General features: G+C 44.1%; 1 protein-coding gene across 1 annotated transcript in view; it reads right to left on the bottom strand.

Annotated features, from left to right (window-relative positions):
* The window catches only part of Creb3l2 (cAMP responsive element binding protein 3-like 2), a 79,712-nt gene that overhangs the window by 30,196 nt on the left and 26,253 nt on the right, over nt 1-23,263 (bottom strand). The window contains exons 2-4 of the mRNA XM_013505001.1: nt 17,920-18,136; nt 1,954-2,129; nt 449-536 (exon numbers count right to left, since the gene is read on the bottom strand). Of these exons, the coding sequence (XP_013360455.1) occupies nt 449-536; nt 1,954-2,129; nt 17,920-18,136 (481 nt within the window). The remainder of the gene's footprint in view (nt 1-448; nt 537-1,953; nt 2,130-17,919; nt 18,137-23,263) is intronic.

Here is a 23,263-nt window from a genome sequence, read left to right as displayed (position 1 = left end):
TCCACGTTTAAAACACTGCACTGGCCAGGTAGATAAATTACAAACTCACTTTGCAGGGGGCTGAAATGTGAGCGGCTTCCACCATGGATGTGCCGCTGTGCGTTGTATTTGTGGGGTGCCGCTGTGGGTTGCAGAGGACTTGTGGGGTTCACACAAGGAGGGCATAAGGACAGTGGGTGTCGTCACTGATATCCGTGGCATAGACATCTAGAAAGACTTGAAAAATCACCCAGACTAGAAGCAAAAGCGTGTGAACACTCAATTTGTGCACAGGAGGGAAATAATCTATCAATTTTAAAACGTGTATGTGGAACTCAGATTTCTTAAGGAACAGAGCTGCTCCACAAAGCAAACCCCACCTGTGGGCTCGGCTATTTGCCTGGACCCCTTCTCTGCACACCGCGTGAGCGTACGGGGGAAAGAAGGGCGGTGGGCTGCGTGAACACACCTTCTTTAGGAGAGAAGTTCAGGAACTGATCCACTTCGTGAGGCTCCAGCTTAATCTTAGGGATAATCGTCTGGCATGAGGAATCGACCTACAGGAAGAATTTCAAACATGATGTTTGAAGACAGGAAAGCTGTTTGGCGTGGAATCTGCCTCTGGGGCCAGCCCCTCTCTGGAGCTCAAGGGGACGCGGATGCTCCTTTACCAGGAAGTCATTCCAATTCTCGACCTTCTCGCTGCCAAGTCTGCCATCGCAGCTGATGGGGTCCTCCAAACTGAGCCCTGAAGCCCCAGGCCCACTTGTCAGTGCTTCTTTCTATTGCTTTTGTGGGAATCTGAAGGCATTTTTTTCATGACATAGTTGGCAAATTTTTAAAAGGTCCCAAGGCCTCCAGTTTGTCCTTTGATAGGGTCGTGTGCACCCAGCCACATCCTGTCTCTCTGAGACCTCTGATGACCCGCGACATCTAACCGTGGAACAGCACAAAAAGGAGAACTGTCTGGCTACACAGTGAGCCAGAGCTTTGTCAGTTACATGCATACTCAAGCACCAGTTGAGCTAAAATCTTGTGGAGCAACGAGACCAGTGCAGATCTCAGAAGATCGTCCAGTAAAGACCCAGGCAGCTGAGAAAGGGACGTGAGGAGGCAAGCAGGGGTCTTCATCCACAGCCTCTCATCTACACGAGGAGGCAGCAGTGTGCTCATGCTCTACCGAGTCTGTGCCACCTTCTGAACAGGGAGACAACACATCCAGCTTACAGAAGATCGGACCTCATGGATGTTAATGGAGCCAATGCTTCCAAGCTGAGGCTTTGGAAACTAGGACTGGCTTCCAACCTCTATGGGGAGATTTTCAAGGGTAATTCTGGTTAATTGTCAAACACTGGAAATTACCCAGAGAGCAATCAGAACAGAATTAAATTCTACTTGCTATAAGCATACACATGAGCAGGGAAGAAATTTTTGATTTCTTATGCTTTGCTTAGGGAACACAATGTGAATCAGTACATGGAAGATTCCAGAATTCAGCAGTGCCCTAGGAAATTGAATATTATACAGAAAGTAGCACTCCCAATAGCCGTGGCACTCTGAGGTGTGAACTAGACTGTCATTTTAGCCAATCCCTTACCACTGGCTTAAAAATCAACACCATAGGGAACTTGTTACTATGAATATTTATCAGTGTTTTTACTGTGTAGTAGCAATAAAAAAACAAGTTCAGCTTTGCTACTAATTTTTCTGGACAATGCCTGTAAAGCTTGTGATATAATCAATGCTGATACCAAACAACATATTCATTGCATATGCATATATATGTGCATATACATGCATACACATGTATATGTGCATAATGAATATGTATACATATATATTACTTTGTATAGTTACACACAGTTGTAGGCTTGCCCTTAAATATGTACAGTCACTAGAATGAACGCCTTAATGGAAAACATAGCTCTGTATCTTTTGACCCAACCTAAGTAAATGAAAGAAAATTGATTGTACCCCAGGATTCGTTTCCAGAAGGGGCTCCTGCTTCTCAAAGGGGGTGGAAACAGCTGTAATGGTCAGGGTGACAGAGGGAACAAGTCCCGGGGGTGGCTCCTCTGTGATCGGCTCTGTCTTGATGGTTGCTGGAGGAAAGTCCATAGACAGGTACCACTTGTCACTTTCTGCCTCCTCTGTGGGAAGAAGACAAGCACACACGTGAGCATGCTCAGAGCATCGGGTGCAAGCAAAGCTACAGACCCCTAGCCATTCTAAAAGAACAAAGCTCCATGAAGAATTGTCCATGAAGGATACAAGGGAATAAGGCGACCATGTGAGAGGAAATAAGTAGATAAAGGCACAGATGGTAACATAAGAAGCCACATTGGTCTCTGCCTGCATCGCACTATGCCAAAGAAACTGGGAGGAGGACAGACAGGAGAAAGAAACAGCTTCCCGTGCAGAGCAAGACCAAGACTAGGTAGTGGGGAAAATGATGGAAAGCAACACTTTCCATCTGTAATGAATCATGCCTTTTGGTTTTAAAACCAAGTAATACGCTATTTGCTCAAGAATACACCAAAAAGGACCCCCCCAAATAAAGATCCAATCCAAAAATGGGCAACTCAAATAAATCTACACTTCTTTTTGTTTTGTTTTGTTTTTTTTTGGGGGGGGGTTTCCTCCGGTACCGGGAACTGAACTCACGACCTTGCGCTTGCCAGGCAGGTGCTTTGCCGGTGAGCTAAATCCTCAGCCCCTAAATCGACACTTCTTAGAAGAGCAGATGGCCATTAAATACATGAAGAAATGCTCAACATTGCTGGTCAGTACAGAAATGCAAATGAAAAAAAACACTGAGATCCCATCTTCCTCCAAAAGGAATGGCTATCACCAAGAAATCAAATAATAACAAACGCTCTTGAGGCTGCAAGGGAAAAAAAGAACGCTTCTACACTGTTGTTGGGAGTGTACACTAGTACAACCACTGTGGAAATCACAATGGAAACGCCTCAAAAAACTAAAATTAAAAATTCCATTCCACCCAGCTATTCCTCATCTAGTTATCATCCTAAAAGAGTTAAGTCCTCATATTACAGTGATACATGCATAATCATATTTACAGTAGCACAATTTACAATAGCTATGTCTTGGAAACAGCCTCTATGCCCATCAACAGACGAATGGATAAAGAAAATGTGGTATTTATATACAACAGAGTACTACTCTGCCATAGAGAAGAATAAAGTTGAGACATTTGTGGGTAAATGGACACACTTTGAGAACATATATTAAGTGAAATAAATTAGACACATAAGCTTGAATTTTACATGGTTTTGCTTATTTGAGAAACCCAAAATATATATAAAGAGCAAAATAAAAGATAATAGGAAGTAGGGAGATCCTTTTCCAATGAGAAGGGGAATAAGAAAGGGAAGGAGAGAAAGGGATTTTAAGAGAGAGAATCAAGAAAAAGAATGCCCATAGTGCGTTTACACATGGGAGGGGAACGGGAGTTGGAGGGAGCGGAAGGGTGCAGAAATGTGTTATATACTTGTACAAACTCCCCACAATGAAGGTTATCCAATGTGCTGCAAAACATGTCTTAATAAAAAAACCAAGAGAAAAGCATCAAATGCAAAAAAAGAGAATTTGGAAAGTATTTAGTCAAAATAAAGAGAAAACGAGGCAAACGGTGGGCACCCAGGATCCCGGGACAGAGGACCTCTCCTTCTCCCCGAGGGCAATTGTTTGCTTGGTTTTCCTTTTTTTTCTTCCACTCCCTAGTTTTGCCCTCATTTTTCCTGTGATCCCACTTTATGCCTCAACCCTAACTAGACTTCTAGAGACTTTGCTCAGCCTGTGGGAATCTTCAGAGTTTATAAAAACATCTACCCTCTGCTGATAGGGAGGGATGGCACATCCAGAGTAGAGGGTGCGATCGTGGCCAAGTCTGGGTCTGGTCTTGTTTCAGGGCCGCCATGATTTTCACTAGGCCTAGGGACAGACAGTAGCCAGGCAACAACATGAATCACAGAGAGAACCTCCATCACCGAGCACGTGTTCTCCTAGAAGCCCACGAACTCCAGATTACTTCCAAGCTAGCACCTCAGTGCAGCCCTGGCAAAGCAGGGAGGTGCAGGAAAAGAAAGCCAAGCAGGCTGGAAACAGACACAGCAAAAAACACAAGCCAGCGGTTCCCCAAGTGCATATCCCTGGGCTGATGCCAACTTTAGTAAAAACTAGGCATAAATAACAGAGACACGTTCCTCTCCTGCATGAAAACATTTTAAACGCACACCACACAGGCTTAGTGACCCGCATCATTGTTCAGGGAAGCAAATCTGTTGACATTACGAACCCACACTGCAGAATCTGACTCTAGTTTTCTTATGAAAAAGTCCATGAAAATCATGCAGAACTGCTAGGAGAATGAAGGAACAGCGAAAACAGGAGCTAAAGGCTAAAGTTAACAACCATTAAAACTGCACTTTCTAAGCAGCTTCCTTGAGGCATAGAAAGAGGTTCACATGTCACAAAACATCACATGATGTTTTGTTTTGGAGAGAGTTCTACAGGCTGCCTAGCACCATGGCGTGATGGGGGGATTTCTGTCACTTGTGGGGTGTGGGTGACATCCTAGCGAAGGGGGCGGGTGTGAGGGAACAAAGGGCTCTTTGATGGCGGCCAGAGGAGGAAGACCACACTATACTTGCACAGAATTCTGCTGGCCCCAAAGGGAGCCTCAGCTCAGCTTAGAGGAGCAACTGGACCATGGGCCAAAGGAAGACGAAGTCCTCTCCCAAAAGGAAATAGGACCTAGAAGGCTGCCTGCACCAGGAAGACATGCTTCGGGCAGAGCAGGGGGTTGGCAGGTAGGGGAGATGGACAGAGAAAGCAAAGCTCGCACTTTCTCCACTCCACCCTGAGACATGCTTGCCTCTGTTGTCTGGATTCAGCATTCAAAGTCCACCAAAGTCAGCAATATTTACCCCTGGCAGAGAGTAAGATGCAATATGGCCTCAGTGCATCCTGAGATGTGAAGGAAGGAGATATCCCTGAGAAAAGTCCCCAAGAAATTGGGAGAAGGTCCCCTAATGTGAAGGAGCAACTAGGGTGAGTGTGACCCAATTTAATCCACAGGCAAAGGAAAAGAAAAAAAAAAAAAAAGGTGAAAAGTAAATACAAAGTTATAAGACAAAATGAAGACAGGCAATGGAAACAGTTCTTCTGTGCTTGTGAAACCATTCTCGAAGTACGTGCACCCTCATCCAACGGGTCAGGACTTCATAGATTCTTAATGGTCAGTGTTCTGTGACGGCTGCTCTCTCAGGACCTGGAGATTGCAGAGCGAGCAATGACACCTGACCTGCAAAAGGAAACCTCCTCTTGCAAAGCCTTCCATGTGTGAGGTCCCAGGAAGCTGCCTTCCCCTCCCTGAGCTTTTTGGAGGAAAACAAATACCATTCCAATGTAGCAATGTGTCCTCTATCTTGAAAGATGTTTCAGAGTTAGAAGGAGGTGTGAGGCCATCAAACAACCTCAAAGAATCACTTTATAGAGGAAACTGACACGCAAGTCCTGATGACACCAAAATTAGCAGTGGAACACAGATCCCTGCACTCCTGCCAATATCCTTTCAGGAAACAACTCTATACGGGGTAAAGGTTTAAGCATAAACGCGCTCACTATGTCTATGTCATTATTTATAATCATAAAACCCTAGAAGTAATCAAAATATTAAAGAACAAAGGAAAGGTTAGGTCAATCATAGTGCATCTGTGCAGTGACTATTTATATAGACCTTAAAGATATTACATTTATAAGGGCTTTGTAGTAACAAAGGAAAGGCTTACAATATAGTAGTAAGGAAAAATCTGGGCATAATGATATACCATTAATGAACATAACATAAAGGAGACATATGCCAAAATACTAAACATATGTCTGGACAATCATGCAGAACATGTGTGTCTTTTTTTCTTAGCCTTCATATTTTATGGTACTTATAAATTGTATTAGGAAACTGTTGTCCCTGGGTGGTGGATCGCACATGCACTCAGGCTGCTTCTGCTTCCGCTGCGCCACACTGGAGGATGGCTTTTGTTGGGTAGAAACTCAAATGGCCCCAGGAGCACAGCTAGAGGCCCTTTATTCAACAAGTCAGTGCCTCCTAATACACGCAGATAAGCTCTATTGCTGGCTTCAACTCTTCCCTCTCCCTCCATCTATGTCTTTTTCCAAGGCATCTTTTAGTAGCCCCACCCCCCACCTCCAGCCACGTGACTTGGTTTATCCAATGGCAGGTTAGCTCCTTCACATAAGCAGATTCTTGAGATGTGCCTGTTAAGAGTGGGTTTACATTCCCCTAGTGTTATTATCACTATGACAAGGAGGAGCCTCGATAATCTGCTGAACCCAAACATATTCGTCAAAGCCACCCCCAGCAGAGCTTAGCCAACATCAGCTAACAGCCTGCTGGCTTTGGAGATGTAAATGAATCTAGTAGAGTCACCCAGTTGATGCCCACAGGGACCATCCAAAACCTAGCCAGGCATAAACATGTGAGCTATGGTAGTAAAATGATTTTTATTCAAAGTACTGAAGTTTGGCACGGTTTGTTATGCAGCAACACAGCTAGCTAATACAATGTGTCTGAATGCATGAACTAGATATTACATCTACTGCATCTGAATGGATTGCAACTAGGAACCGCAATGGTTTCCAAAATAATTCTTTTAAACATCAATGGTGGATCACATTAATAAATCTTTTTTAGACAGGTGGATACACCTACCAGTTACCTCATCAAATAAATGACTGTAACTTAAGAAAGGCAGCCAATAAGTAGTTTGGTGAAAACAACATTCCAGGGGTAGCCGAAACTAGAGAAAAGAGTTTTCATGTGGAACTACTGGGTGTCGTTTTGTACTCTGTTCCCAAGAGAAATAAATACCAAATCAGAGCAAATAAAGTGACAAGTGTACTCTGTGAATTGGAGTTAACAAAGAATGAAGCAGAGGAGCGGGTATTGTAACTTTCCCACATGATCTTACAGTTTTAATTTCACTGACAAAATGAGCAGTAGGGGCCCCAAAGGTTTAGAACTAGAGTCACCCTTGGATATTTAAGTAACTGGCTACACTGTGAAAAAGTAGGAACCAGCAGACATACTATATTCTCTAACTCTAAATCCTACAGCTCAGACACTGAATGAAAAAATAAATCGTTTTCCTGAATGGTGTTTACACACCCTTTAAGTTACATTTCAGATGAAAAACATTCTCCAGCAAATTCAGCAACATACAGAACAACCCCAGTATCATCTAATTTTACTTGAACAGCTTCCTGTAAAAGGTTCAACTTAAGTCAGCCTAACCCTATGAGCAAGGAAATGAGAACCAGCTCTTCTCTTGCCCGGAGGCTGCTCTACAAGGCAGGTGAGGCGGGGGTAGGCTGATGGGGCTGGTATTTTCCATCGCTACTTTCCAAGGCTATTTTCCAACTAAATCTTATTTTGGGGGAAACATAATGCACAGAAAAAACAAGTACCCATTCTTAAAAAAAGAAATCACACAGGGTAAACAACCGTTAAATGATAAAAATGCATTAATATCCATTTACTATTTACATGTCTAAAATAAAGAGAAAATTTTGTAAATTAAATATGTATACCTCATCTAACTCCTTTAGCATTTGATTTGTTTGGCCTTTGAAGATTTTCAAAGGTGTTAATAAATCATGACCAGTTTCTCATATAAAAATGAGTTCAAGGAAAAAAAAATAGTTTTTGGAGGCTTAGTTAATAAATCATGACCAGTTTCTCATATAAAAATGAGTTCAAGAAAAAAAAAATAGTTTTTGGAGGCTTAGGAGGCCAGGCAAGAATTCAGCTGAATGTGTCAGAATCACATTAAGATTGCAGTCCAAATCATGGACATGGAGGTTTGCCTGCTCAGGGTCCCCTTTCTGAGTACCTTACCCTGAAATAACTTTCAGTCCACCAGCACTTCACGTAAGTAGTTATCACGTGCTGGAGTACTCTTCTCAGTGCTTTGTATATGTTAATTAACTTAGTCTTTAGAGTAACCAACCAGGTTAAGTGCTAGCCTTACTCCCATTTTATAGACAAGGACACTAAGAGATTCAATAACTCACCCAAAGTTACAGAGGCATGTACGGCAGACCAGGACTCACACCCAAACAAACCAGCTCCTGGCCCGTGATCTCCACACCCTAACATATGGTTTCAAACACAGAAATGATTACATTGATCTCTAGCCAATAGTAATCATTCCATTAATGTTATCTTGAGCTCCTAAGTAGCCACTAAAAAATAAAACACTGGCTTCTTCTCTATTTTTCACTTTATATATAGACTTCTAATCCAGTGTTTCTGAGATGAAGAATCCTAGTTTAAGAGCAACCCAATAACAGCTAAAAAGTGTTGAGTATTTGTTAAATCACAGGCACCATCATGTACCCATGGGGAGATGCTCCTGTGGTACCCACACAATCTCTCTTGGTAGCTCCCTTATTACATGTTCTGTATGTGCCTGTGTTTGCAGAAGCCCTCTCCCTAGCATGGTTATTGTGGCCATTTGGTAAACTGTGTATTTAATTATGTGTAATCTACCTAAAGGCAATAAAATTAACAGTTAATATTTATTCACTGTTCATAAATTGCCAGGAACTCTTCTGAGTCCCAGCCAGCATTCAGTCAGCCAGGCATGGTAGTACACACCTGTAATTCCAGCACTCTGAGAGGCTGAGGCAGGAGGATCATCACAAGTTCAAGCTCGGTCTGGGCAATTTAGCAAGACCCTGTCACAAAAAGGTATTAACTATTTAACCCCCATGACAACATGTATTATCATTATTCCCATTTTTAAAACTTTAAGTTTAAACTTTAAGTTCAGTAAACATGAAAGTTAAGCAACTTGCCCAAGATCACACCATTAGTAGGTGCCAGATGCCAGATTCAAATCCATGCAATTTACCTCTAGAGATTAACATTGTGTGCAATGGATGTTCTGCTTTTAGCATCTCAGGTCCTCCTGCAGGACACTATGGTTTTTTTTTGTTTTGTTTTGTTTTGTTTTTTGGTTTTTCTCCGGTACCGGGAACCGAACTCACGACTTTGAGCTTGCCAGGCAGGCGCTTTTGCCGCTGAGCTAAATCCCCAGCCCCAGGACACTATGTTTAAGAGTAAGAATCAAATAAATATTTACGGAACAAGCAATTAATTTCAAAAGATTTACTTTGGGCGCACACACACAGGAAACTCTCACCTATGTTTTACTTTTCTTCCTTGCAGTTACAACTCTCCTTCATAGACACAGTAATTTTATTGCTATAGTTGTGAGCATTGCAATTATTTTTTTGAGACAGGGTTTTGCTAGTAGTTCAGGGTAGGCTTGAACTCACTATGGAGCCCAGGCTGACCTGGAATTTGTGCATCCTCCTGCCTCAGCCTCTGGAGTATTGAGGTTACAGGCGTGCGCTACCACACCCAGCTGAGCACTGCATTCTTATACCATTCCAGCACTGCAATGGGTAGGCAGACAAAGAGCTCATTATGACACCTTTCTTTGTTAAGGAAGCAGCCTTATCTTTTTTTACCTGTGTTCTTTTACACCCCCTGCCCTACCACAATGAGGACCTTTTTGCAGCCCACCCACAGCAGACGCCCTGGTTTGCACACAGAGGATGAAAAAGTGAGAACAGCCCCTCTAAGATGAATCAGACTGACGCTCTTGTCACCAGCTCAAGCTAAATGTGACGAAGACACAGCATTCATCTCATCTCATCTCATCTCTCTGGCTTCCTCTCCGGTCCGCTTCCTGGAAACATATCAACGTCTCTCTCCCACACTGCAGAGCAGAAACCTAAATCACCTGTGACTCAGCCCTAAAGCCCTTTTCCCAGCGCACTTGATCCTGCACTAATTCTGCTGTGGGCTTCTCGACTCATTTCAAAATCCGTGTTATATCCCATGTCTCTCTGGATAGCTGCACACGCTTTCCCTGCTCTCGCTTGCTCACTTACATACCATCATTCCCTTCTGCTGATCTTCAAACAACACCTTCCCACGGTGTTCAGGCCCTGTGAGCAAAGCCCCGCTCCTTGCCGTCCTCCAGCCTGTCCCATTCACCCTGCGTGACTTCACACTGTCCACTCACCTTCGGCTCCCACCTGTGAGAACAGCTTCACCAACGCAGGGGACTCATTGGAGGTCAGCCCACTCCGCAACCCTCGGCCCCTGCAAGCCTGAGAAGCTCAGAGACACTCCTAGAAAGGAAGGCGGATACTACTCTCCTACGCCTAGCTCACTCTCCGTAGACCTGGAACAGCCTGATTTGTGCATGATGCAGTTCTTCTCTATTACTCTACTTCGCGCTAAGGTCTGTTGATATTTCATGTGCTTTTTAACGTTCTTCTGATACCACCATAAGGACCATGTCCAGCTCCCCCTGAATGGCCCCAGTGCAGTACCATGTGGATTCTTCGTTAGGAAGAACACCGACATTAGAGCACAAATGAATGCACATTAGTGCTGTAGCTTGAGTCTGCATGTGCTCGAGACCCACGTGGGATCCTGGCTTGAACTACAGGAAAACTGTGGGAACTAGGAGGCGGGGCCTCTAGGTTACTGGGGTCTCTCCCTGGAAGGAGGCTGTGGGACCCTCCTCTCTCTCAATTTTTCCTTTTCACCTTCTGGCTCTGAAGGTGAATGGTTTCATTCCCCCACGTAGATCTGTCACGATGTGCTGTCTCATAGCAGTCCCGAAGCAACAGGCCCAATTCTCCAAGGAACGTGACTAAAATCTAGAAGGAACAGCGTAGTCCATGGGGCCAGGCACAATTCTTGGTCATTCAAATATAAGCTTTTATTTCTCAAAGCAGGGAAACATCTCCCAGTGTTTTACTGGGATATTTCTGCGTATCTCTTTTGACCTTTCTCATTTTTTTTTTTTTTTTCTTTTTTTCTGTTCTTTTTGGTAGAACAGAAAACCCTGTTTAGCATCTGGCTGCCAGTCTGGACCGCGATGAGAAGCGCATGCGCAGGATGGGGCTGTTGCTCGCCGGTTGCGAAGGGCGGGGCCACATTCCTAGGCCTTGTGGTGGCGAAGCCACACTAAGTTCTTAACTCTAGTGTTCCAGAGAAGCCCGCTGTCAGTCAGCCAGAAACAGACGACTCTGTGTAATCTTAGACCAGTGTTTCTTAACTTTTTTGGGGGGGAGGGCACAGAATCTTTTTTGAGCATCTAAAAAACAGTACAATGCCTCCCTACCACCCAAAAAGTTAACCAATAGAGACAAGGCATAATTCTGTGTACAGTTTTAGGGATCCACAGACCAGCTGAGGCTTGCGGTGGAATAACAGGCTAAGGGCGTCTGCATTTGTCCTACACCGTCGCTCTGGGCTTCAGGCAGAGAGAGGAAGGCAGTGGTCAAGAGAAAGAGAAAAAGCAAAGAAGACAGAGTGGAAAAGAGGAGGGTTAGGTGGGAAGGAAAGACAGGAAAGGGGAAGAGGAAACATTCCAGTACCAAGTTTCTCCTGAACGGTTTCTTCACGTTTTCCAGACTTAGCATACAGAGGGTTCTATCTATCTAAGTAAAACTGGACAAGGGGTTCTGAATCGCAGCCTCTCTCTAAGTATAATGAAAAATTCACTCACTGTTCACCAACACAGGCAAGGACCTCTAGCTTTCCATAGGCTGTGTTTGAGAGGGAAAGCATATTAGAATTAACGGAAACAGCCTCTCCAAAATGCTACATATTTATATGTTGCCTGAAGAACAGTCAGACTTCCGTCAGAGTGGTTCTCTGCTTTTTTGGTTTTTTTTTTTTTTTGTTTTTCCGGTACCAGGAATCGAACTCACAACCTTGCACTTGCCAGGCAGGTGCTTTGCTGCTGAGCTAAATCCCCAGCCCCGGTTCTCTGCTTTGACAGAGCACTTGGACTTGGGAGGGATTCAGGAGGACGCAAGTTAGAGTTCAGGTAAATAAGATAATTCTCCCAATATTTGCCCATCCGCAAATCTTACAAAAATAACTGAAGCTAAGACAAGGTTTTGCCGGGCACGTCCTCACCCATTCATTCACTCATATTGCCTAATCTGGATGCCATCTGACATCTCAAGCAGTTCTTGTCTTGTGTTTATTATCTCCTACTTATAAAAACACCCTGGGCAGCACAGGAAATCAGCTTGTGCTTCTGAAGACACAGCTATTCCTACAAAGGTGAACTGTGGATCAAAAACACTGTACAAAATCTCTGCGACCCCCTGTGCGTACTCTTGGGACACGACCTGCAAAGCCTGTGGCAGCTTAGGATCCATAAAAGGAACAAGGCACCAGTTGGGAATTTGAGAGTGTGTGCTTTGGCCTTGTGATGCAAAAAGTTTCCTGCAAAAGATCTACTGATATTTCTCTGCGCTCTAAGCTATTATCCATGAGTCCTTTGAATTGCATTTAAATTGATTGGAATAAAAATGAAAAATAAACAGTGACATCACAGAAGAAGTAGAAACGTTGAACTGTTGGAGATCCATACATTTGCAATCATTTCACCAGGGGTCGTGTTGGAAAGAATCAGTGTCCCAGCCCTCTGCCTGCTTTCCATCTCCCTGCAGTCATCTCGGTGACATGAACTCTGGGCAGTGCTCCAAGACCCAGGCAAAACTCCAGCTCGCTCAGGCACTTTCTCCCGTAATCTCTAATGGTGCGTTCACTCTTCTAGGAACTTCTACTGTTCAGTTTCTCTTGGGACACTGCTCACATTCTGATAAAGGTATTTGAGCAGTTGGCATTTTCACCAGACTCTGAGCTTCTAAGAGGCAGGATCTAAGCTTCACTGCTGTGTCCCACTGCATCTCAGCCTGTACCTGACCCAGTAGCTGCTTAACAAACATGCGTGGAATTAACGAGAAAAATGAGTCTGCCGTGATTGTTTAGGTTGCTTCCAACCTGCATATTCTAGAATGGCTGACTCCTCCAGGTGTTGCCTCTCTTTATACCATATGGGTATCTATATATCCTTACCACACTTCTGCTCCAGGACCTTTGCACTTGCTGTTTGAGGTCCCTAGAAGCCTCTTTCTGAGACAGACACCCAATGTCCCCTTCAATGTAAAGTCCTCCCTATCTATCTAAATTCAAATCAGCTCTCTTTCTCCAGCCTTCCCTGGCAACTTCCTGCCCTTTTCTCTGATTTATTTTGCTGGAGAGCATGGATAGATTGACAAAGCAGGGGCCTAAATCTAGCAATGGAATAAATTTTAAAATGAACTGTAATGAATTTATAAAATATCTACTTTCTACTTGGCACTGTGTTTGATCTTGTAGGTGACAAATGTTGTTGGCCAAGAACTCTCACTCTGATCACATATACAGTGTCCAATGTGTCCACATGGGCAGAGATGGTAGAGGACAAGCAATGTGCAGCGTGTGGGAAAGCAGAGAGATGTCTTTCCACGCCATCACCAAACAAGGAACTTGTTTAGTCTTTCACAGCTTTTCCCTTAGCAACTGTTGCACAATCATTTCAATGAAATGAATGTCTGTCAGACACCTTCAAAGTGCCAGGCACCACGCCCAGGTGCCAGAGACACAGAATTCTGCTTGTCTCCATCAGCTCAACATGGAGAAGAGAACCAACAAGTACACGGCTAGCTGCAATATAAGGACAACGTTAACAGTGCCAAGAAATAACAGCAAGTAGTATGGAAATGTGATGAAGGGTGACACCTTCTAGGTGGAAGAGTCAGCTACTGAGGGAAAATGAGTTAAATCTGGAGAGGTGGAGGGGCTTTGATGAGCAGAGGCGAACAGAGGGTGTAGAGGAGGCAGTGGGTGTAGTGGCAAGAGGGTAAGAAGAGGCATGGAGAGGAACAGCCCAGAGATAGGAGTGGGACATGGTGGGAAAGGGTGACATATTAGCCCACAGACACCCTCGAAAGCCAGGTGTAAGAGGTCAAAGAACAATGGGGCACGAGCTGAGATTTCATAATGGGGAGATAATACAAACAAAAGCAAATAACAAACTTCTTGAAACCTTGGGTATTTTCATTCTCAATAACTGTATAAGCATCCTATTACCTAAAGAAATACTCCATTCATTGGTGGAACAAACCAGCTTATCCCAGCTTTCAGGCAGTCAATCTCTGCCCTCAAATGGATTAAGATCTCTGGCAGGTTCACAGAACCCAACTGACTTATGAAGAACAAACTAGCAAAAACAGAATAATCCACTAGTAAGCTAAATAGTAAGGACCCACTGCATTTCACTGCTGGATACAGGTTGGTAAACTGAGAAATCCTCTACAAAGACTCTCAATGTCCTCTTGACCTCTTGAAGCTGGTTTTAAACTATTACTATTATCTTGGTTTTAAGTAATAGTAATTGCAACAGTAGGTAAGGGCAATACAAGTACTAGTGTCCAGATCCTGAGCTACACGTTGAAATGCACTATACTTAATCCCCACAAGAAGACAAAGTCATTGTCATCCTAGTTTTATACCTGAGGAAGCTGTAGCTTGGGAAAGCTGAGTAATCTGCCCACACCTATTCAGTGGGGAAGTCAAATTTGAAACGAGGTGTGAATAGAGAGCACAGAACCTGAGCTGTTTCTGTTGGCCTGTGTCCAACACCTTTATAATCTGTTGGGTACATTTACAATCTCCTCCACATGCCTAAGTTCTATGAGAGCAACGAACAAATGTTTTCTTTGTATTTCCTTCGGTGCTTTACATATGAACCCAAGAACTTCTTGGTGAATGAATCGCAGCATTGTAAGGTGCTGATAATGCAGGGTAAAGGAGTTCAGACATAGGAGAAAGCCACTTTATAGGCATCATCCTGAGGAGAGGTGTGGGACTCAGCTTCCAAGATGGCTGCCAGTGAGGGAATGAGTACCTTACCTGCTGGTCTTTCCATTCTTAGACAGTCTCCCACCAGAGTGAGTCAGTCCTGCCGGGCATGAACAGCAGAGTGACTTCCCTGACTAGGTCAGAAAAGGTATTAGAGTGGATCCCTCTCTCATGAGGATGCCAGCCGCCATGCTGTGGTGACAGCCGAGCAGCCCCATGAAGAGGCCAACACAGTTCTTCCACACTATCCTGCCGGCTATGTGGGAGAGCCACCCTGGAGGTGAGCTTCTAACCCAGGAAGAGTCTTTAGATGGTGCTAGCCTTGCGCAGCGTCCGACTTCAACTTCATGTACAATCCTGAACCATAACCAGGTAGGTGAGCCACTTCTGAAGCTCTTACCCACAGAAATCAGGAGTGGTAATAAATGGTTATTACTGTTCTAAGCCATTCATTTTGGAGAAGATTTATTGTACAACAAAGATAACTAATACATGAGACATTGGGAATGAATTCCACAAAAGTAGGGCAGGAAACAGAAACATTAAAGGAATTCTGGGAATAAAATAGGCCAGACCAGGAGGAGGGGACCATAAGAAATGGAAAATACAAATGTTACAAAGAACCATCCTGAAGAGAACCGCAGAATTGGAAGAAATTTAAGGGTCATTCAGTCCAACCGCTCATCAAATTAACATTCTTTAACAAGACCACTCATAAAATAATAAAACTAAGGCAGAGGGTTGTATGAAGGTACCGTACCAAAGTTGAAGCCTAGACAAAGGCTGACTGCCCACAGCTCTCCTACATGTAGAAAGGAATGAGTAATTATGTGGTTCCCCCTCTTCTGTGGCTTTGCTTTCCAGTGTTTCCACTAACCCACCATGCACCATAGTCAAAAGTATTAAACAGAAAAATTCCAGATATAAACAAGTTGCAAGTTTAAAATAACTTTTGTTACAGCATATTGTTATAGTAATATTCACTGCCATGAGGGTTAATGAGCAAGAGCTGTAGTCATAACATGGACCATATTCTTGCGGCTGAACTGAGCTTTCCTGAAAGCAATTTAAGTGAGAAATTGAGGGAGATGAGGACAGAGAGCAGGAGGAGGGGAGAAGCAGAGGAAGAGGGGAGAGAACAAGAAGGCCATAATGTTAAGTGGAGCAAGCCAGACAGACACCTTTAAATATCGCATTGTTTCTCTCGTGTGAGAAACCCAAAGGATAAATAAGGAGCAAAATGGAGGACAGATACTGGGACGTAGGAAGATGGTGTTCAAATGGAAAGGGGAACAAGAAGGGAGAGGGGAAGACGAGGAAAGGAAAAGAGATTTTAAAAAAACAGAATGGCATCACTACATGTGGCAAATGTGTACTAATAACTATGAAGAAGAGGAAGGGGAAGGGGAAGAAGAAGAAGGAGGAGAAGGAGGAGGAGAAAAAGGAGGAGGAGGAGGAGAAGAAGAAGAGAAAGAGGAAGGGGAAGAAGAGGAAGGGGAAGGGGAAGGAGTGGGTAGAAGGAGGAGGGGAAGAAGGAGAAGGGGAAGAGGAAGAAAGAAGAAGAAAATGAAGAGGAGGAAGAAGGAAGAGGAGGAAGGGGAGGGGAGGGAGAGGGGGGAGGGGGAAGGAGAGGGAGGGGAGAAAGGGGAAGGGGAGGAGGAGGAGGAGAAGGAGGAGGAGAAGGAGAAGGAGAAGGAGAAGAAGGGGGCCATAGGGCATGGGAGAAGAAATCATTTTGTTGAAATGCTATGTGGTTGACACTGTCCTTAAACACATCTTGTCTTGGCCCCCAACAATTTTATGTCCTCATATTATTTTAGTTCTGTTCTTTCTCCTTGCTTGTCCTTCTCCCATTCTCTTGATCTGAGCTAGAAAAACTGGGAAAGCCACAGAGAAGGATTAAGGCATCCATCAAGTACCTAAACTCCAGATAGGAAAAAAAAAAAACCAGAGCCTATTGTTAAGGGTCCAGCATGGTCCAGAAGTCCTTGTTAGTATAACCCTATTCGAAGAGAGAAAGTACTGAGATGAAAAATTTTAACATCTGCACCATTCTCTGCCCCAAGATCTGATGTTTTCCTGGTCCTAGAGCTGAAACTCCTGGTCCCAGAGTTTCTTTTAGAGGCTAATAGTGGGTTTAAGAATTCCAGGGGGAAAGCCTCTCTCTCCTTACTCCTTATTCAAGATAGAGGCATTGTTCTCTAACCAAATGGGAGCGTGAGGAAACTCGTTTGTAGTAGTCACCTATAAAATATGCTACTGTGCACACAGCAGTATAAGGGGAAGAAGAATGTCCAGGTCAGAAGCAGAGGAGGACAAGTTAGTGACTATTGTCTACAATATCATCCTCCACAAACAAGTCATGAAAAGTCACATGCTAGGCTAAGGGTAGGGAAGAGAATTCTGAACCATTATCAAAGTACTAAAATAGCTGATCATCCTTCTAGGAAAAGAAAATATAGTTCAATAAGAAAGGGATATAAGACTTGGACATTTGGAACATATGACATATACCAATTAAAGGCCTGTGGGGTGCTGTCAAAACATCTTACTTAGCACTCTAATGACAGAAAACCTAGACCTTCAACAAACACCATAGCTATAGCATTATTGATGCACATGAAAAGGTAACCAACAGGAAAGTCTAGCAATGTTCACCAAGGTCAAAGGCACATAGGGTCAACAGAACACACTGGAAATGAATTAAGAGGATGCTCAAGTTCGGTAGAGAAAATTGGTCATGAAAAGTCTTTCTCAGGAAAAAAACAAAACAAAACAAAACACAATTTCTTGAAAGAACAGACTTAGTGGATTGGTGGGAGCTACCAACTGGAAGCCAGCCTGATTTGCAAATGGCGGCTGTGTCACTCAAGTCACAGGCTCAGAGAAAATAATTACTATGATTTAGTTATGGCAAGTTCACTGGGACACAGTCTGGTGTACATAAACTCATCCTGCACCTCTTAGAATTTCCTCAGCTCATGCACCAGGCCTATGCACAGCAGGTGTTTGGCTAATGCGGGTACTGATGAACACATGACCCCTTCAAGGAGCTCATAGTCAAAGATATCATAGTCCCAGGCATATCCCCTACTCCGAGTTTTTACCATCATTGAAGCTGTCGCTGGTAGCCATGTGAGTGAACGGGGACTGGGCCGGGGGCTCCTCACACAGGGAGTAGCTATGCTCAGCCTGGATGAGAGGCGCTGGGGATGTCGGTGATGGCTCCACATCCATGGACACACTCTTCTCTGAGAGGAAAGGGTCATTCAGGAGCTGGCCCAGGACATTCTGGGAAAACTCATCCAGAAGCTCGGAGAAGTGCTGTAGGAAACAAAGGAAGAAAAAGTCAGTTTTCCTTAATCAAGTTCTGATATTTACTCTGCACGCTTACTCTTAAGGCAAATATACCAACCATGGATGTGTGTGAAGTCTCTTATACATAATGCCAGTTTTATATGTCGGTCTAGTAAGCCACCTGAGCATTTAGCGCTTAAAATCACTATGATATTACTGCTTGCTACTCTGTGGGTTAGCTAGGTAGGTGAGAAGATTCTGTTGGTATTTCTTGACACAGCTGCACTGATCTGATGGGTCAGACAGGACCTGTGTGATGATCTGCCACATTTCGCATGGGTAATATCTTTAAATAAGCTGTCCTGTAGTTCTACAGCATGGGGGTGTCATTATAGCAGGGTGACAAGATCAAAGCATTTGAAGAAGTGCTGTAGTTTAGATCTGGATTGTCTCTTAAAGACTTGGTCCCGGCCCATCCATGGTGCCACTGGAAGGCAGTGGAATCTTTAAAAGAGCCAGGGCCCAGAAGGAGGTCTTCACTAGGGGAAATGCGGAGCCACTGTCTCTTCTTCCTTCTCTCTTCCATTTTTTCTCAGCCATGAGGTGAGATGTTGTGCTATGTCATTGCCCACACACCCATGATGGCCTAGCACAGGTGCAAAGCAACAGGGCCAACAAATTCCGGACTGAAACCCTAAAACCATAAGCCAAAATAACTCTGTCTCTTTATACACTGGTTAAGTCTGGCATTTGTTACAATAACAGATAGCTAACTAACACAGGCCCCTTCTTTCTATTCTCCCCATTGCCTGGGCTTGGCTTCTCTCCAGCTATCCTTTAGTCTCTGTAATCACTCCCAACCCCAACATTCCACGAGCATAATAAGGGATGGTCCCTTATAATTCCTGGGAGTCCTACACCCCTGTTCCTCCATTATTCTCTAAAGGACCTGAAGACCGCTCCACCACCCTCGTTGATAGGAACGTGTTTGTGGCCTGAGGAGCCGCAAAGCAGGATTTCTCCCTTGGCACTAGTAACATACTAGACCAGATAATTCCTTGCAAGGTGTAAGGGGATCACTCTGTGGACCGTAGGATATGCAGTATCATCCTGGCTACTATCCAGAAGTCAGCAGTGTGAAACCAAAAATGTCTCGTTTAGTGACAGTTGGGGCAAATTGAAAATTCTTGGGATTCACACATCCATCTGGACACGTCCAATCAAGTCCTACCATGGACCAAAGAATCAATGCGGAAGTGAAAATAAATGCAGAAAGGGAAGGTGAAGCTCTAGGATCAGAAGAGTTTAGGATAGATTCTCTCTTACTAGAGGACAGAGGCAGACAGCAGAGAGGAGCTTCCTGCAGTCTGGGTCCCGAGGGGTCAGAAGGCTGGGTTCCACCCACATAGCAAGCACAGGCATGGCTGCAACATCTGGGTCAGAATACAGGGTCGAGGCTGCGGGCCCTGAGCACAGGTGTCTAAGAGGAAGAGAGGGTGACTGGGAGAGACGGCTCTGAGCTCGAACATGGTTGGACCTGGAAGGTCATTAGGACTATATCAGGCAGTCATTCCCAAATGCCGAGGGCTTGCCTCAGAGTTCCCAGGGGAGCTTACTGATATTTTATGATGAACTTTGTTAAGTATTCACAAAGTTATGGAGAACAGTATCATGAGCAAGTATATATTCATTCCTTTAAAAAACTCTTACTTTTCAATGTTTTCTTCTGTAATTTTTTTCTTTCTTTTTTCCTCTGTTCCTTCCTCCCTCCCTTTCTCTTTAATAGATAAAATATCTGAAAGGATTCTTTTTTTATTTTTAAAATTAAAAAAACTACCAAAACAACAATGAAGACAAAATCAAAACAACACAAAAACCACAAAAACGGTACATGACCTCAAAACAAAATGACAGGAATTTACAAGGGTTGCTGCATTACATACTGTTATCTTCGAGGAAGTTGCTCAGTCCACCAGCCATAAGAATGTAACATTGATCAAACAATCAAAGACAGTAACAGGTAATTAAAAAAAAATAGCATTAGCTATTTCTCAACACTAGCTACCAGCCTGAACTCGGTGTTTATCGTTCTTGTCCAAGTCTTTATACTTTTACTACACGTTTCCAATCATTGCATAGATATGATTCTTCCCTGGTTTAAACAAATGATACCATACTGAGACACACTTCCTCAGCCTTCTCCTCCCAAATACACTTTGTACATTAATCCATGTTGATATCCATAGCTTGATTTCACTTGTATCTGGATTGTATTTCATTGCATTTGAATTATTTTATTACAGAGAACACTGTTAAACATTCTTGGACATCGAGACATACACATTCTAGGAGGCACCCTTGGGGATTTTGAATGAGTAGGTCAAAGGCATTGCCACAGAACCCCACACCACCTGCGAGTCTGTGCTTACTTCCGTTTCTACCCCTGAAAGTAGGTTTCGCTCCCGCCCCCCACCGCACCACTTTAGTTAAGGTCAGAAGTTCACAAAGTCCCTGGAGGCTCTGATATGCCCAGGGTCAGAGGAAAGTTCATAGATTTACAGCTGCCCAGTGTTAAACTTAGGCCCTAGGAATGCAAAACAAGTAGAGGAGGAAGACAGAAGAATCCCACGTCTTCCCCAGGGTCACCAGTTAGGCCAATTCGTCTGAAACTGCTGGATGCGTGTGAAGTACCTGGGAATCTGAGACACCGATTCTGACTCAGGGGTCTAGATAGAGCCCTAGATCCTTCACTTCTAACCAGCTCCCAGGGAAAGCTGCTAATCTGGACCATATCCTAAGCAGCAAGGAGCAGAACAGCAGCACGCCTAAGATTAGAACCAGGTTTCCTGCAGCCAGCATCTGATTCTCTAAGTGGCTCGAAGGCACATTTACCGCTTGAGTCATGGTGAACAGTGCGAAGGACTGGATAGCGTTCAAGACCAAAATTAAGGAAACAAAAAGAGAAATAAATAACACAGAACGTAAAAGGCACAGAGTAAGAGCTAAGCGCACAGGCCCTCCATTTCCAAGCCACAATTTTGTCCCCTGAATAATAAGGTCAACTCTGGCCAATGATGCTGCCTGCAGTAAACTTCCAGAATCTTGGTCTATCCTCAGGCAAGGCCACGCTGCCCAGGTCAGGCTACTCTGCTGACACTTTGTTGTCCTTCTGAGCAGCACTAATGAGTGTTTTCATGACCATGCCCTGGATAACCAATAATAAACCTTCTCTATCTCTGCTACCCTGCCTCAAGCTCCCCCTACTTTGTGTGATGTCGTAATTATCATGTTATGAAACAATTTAGCCCTAATGATAGGCAGTCCTGAAAAACTCAGTTATCATCAAGTGTGATACCATAGCGTCTCCTCTGGGGCGGGGGGGAAAAAAACCTGTCCAGAAGCAAAGACCAACTATGCCTAATCTCCCACTCACACGTAAGAACTTAGCAAAGGTAAGCACTATCCAGCCAGTCCCAACCAGGTGCTGTGACTTAGTCCTGTAAAATGGGTCCAGCTGGGTCTCCCTGGCAACTATGGGCTTGACTCAGCACAGAGGTCAGCATTCTACTGCAGGGGCAGGGGCAGGGCTCAGGGCATCCCTCATGCCAACCAGTGAGACAGAACCACCTCAGTTCTGGTGGCCAAAAACCAGAGAAGGAAATAAAGTGAGTGTCAGAGAGGGAGCCCTTCTAGATCCTGCAAAGTACTCGATTTTAGCTTAATTCTTTCAAAGACAGTGGCACGAGAACATTTTGTCATTCAGGCTAGCATTTTAATCAAGCCTCATGGGTTTGCAAAGTACTTTCATAGGCTTTTCTGTACACAGCGATCACAACAATCTTGTGAAACTGGCTTTTAATCCAGTCAACATTTCAGTTCCCTATTGACAGGCTGTGATCTAGGACCCTCTTATTTCAAACCAACTGAATTTGCCCACATTGTTTCTCCCAGAAAAGAGGTCTTTGAGCCTCAAAATCCAGCTGCTTGGTTAGATTGTAACAAGCATAAAACCAGAATGTCAGTGCTCACTGAAGACACAGACAGACTGAATGCTTGGCAATTCAGATTTTCAGAAAATGGGCGGGTGCTTTTCCTATGAGAGAGATGAGATCCTCTGGAGAGGTGAGGAAACAGGACTTAGCTCAGCCCAAACAGGCACCCGGCTCAGAGTTCCACTGCTAATGAAAGGGGGGGTTGAGGGGCCAGGGATATAGCTCAGTGGCATAAGCACCTGCCTGGCAAGTGCAAGGTTCTGAGTTTGACTCCCATAAAAAAGAAAAAAAAAAGAAAAGAAAGAAAGGGGGATTGAGATTTCAATCCAAGTCCACTGGGTTCCAAATCACATGCACTTTCAGCTTCACTGTGGTCAGTCTTTACAGTTAGATAAACATACAGACAGTTCATCCACCAAGACCACAAACTTGGGCTAAGGATATAGCTCAGTGGTGCAAGCGCCTGCCCAGCAAGTGCAGGGTCCTAAGATTGATACTCAGTACCAAAAAAAAAAAAGGAAAGATTAAGACCACAAGGTCCTCCCTGCTAACCGTGCAGACATGCCATGGGGTCGCTAGGTGAAGAGGTTCCTGCTATCACTTTCTGTGGTCCATCAGCAATAAGGATGGGCATATCTACTGTGTATTCCTGCCAGAGGGTTCAAGGTTCCATCACAAAATCTCTAGGTTGGAAGAAAGCTTCTAACGGGGTTAAACTCCTACCTTACAACAAGTGTGTTCTTTACCCAATTCAGTGAAGATACTGGGCGACTCCTTTCAAGAATTTAAGAATGGTGTCAAGACCATGTCTTCTCATTATCTACAGACCCTGCATTTAATATCCTTCCATGTGGCCCCAATCATCCCGAAAAGTCTAATTTGCCTTTATCTTTATGCATGAGATTTTCATTCTAATCCAAATTGACTCAGTGTAACTTTGTAGCAATATGGAGATGGCCCCAAATTCGAATCCTGGCTGTCAGCTGTCCAAAGATGAGCTAGATACCACATCCTCCGGTCTTTGGTTTCTTTCCCCTGTAAAATCAGGTTAACAATAGTACGGGCTTCCTGCTGGGAGGACCGCACTAAATAATGCATGCAATGCACCTAATCCTTCACTGGCTAGCACTTCATTACAAAGCTCTTTTTAAAGGAAGGAGAG

Source organism: Chinchilla lanigera, unplaced genomic scaffold, assembly GCF_000276665.1.
Source record: "Chinchilla lanigera isolate Chin_1 unplaced genomic scaffold, ChiLan1.0 scaffold00093, whole genome shotgun sequence".
Lineage (NCBI taxonomy): Eukaryota > Metazoa > Chordata > Mammalia > Rodentia > Chinchillidae > Chinchilla > Chinchilla lanigera.
Note: the sequence above shows the minus strand (reverse complement) of the source record. Positions and strands in the feature narration are given on the sequence as shown.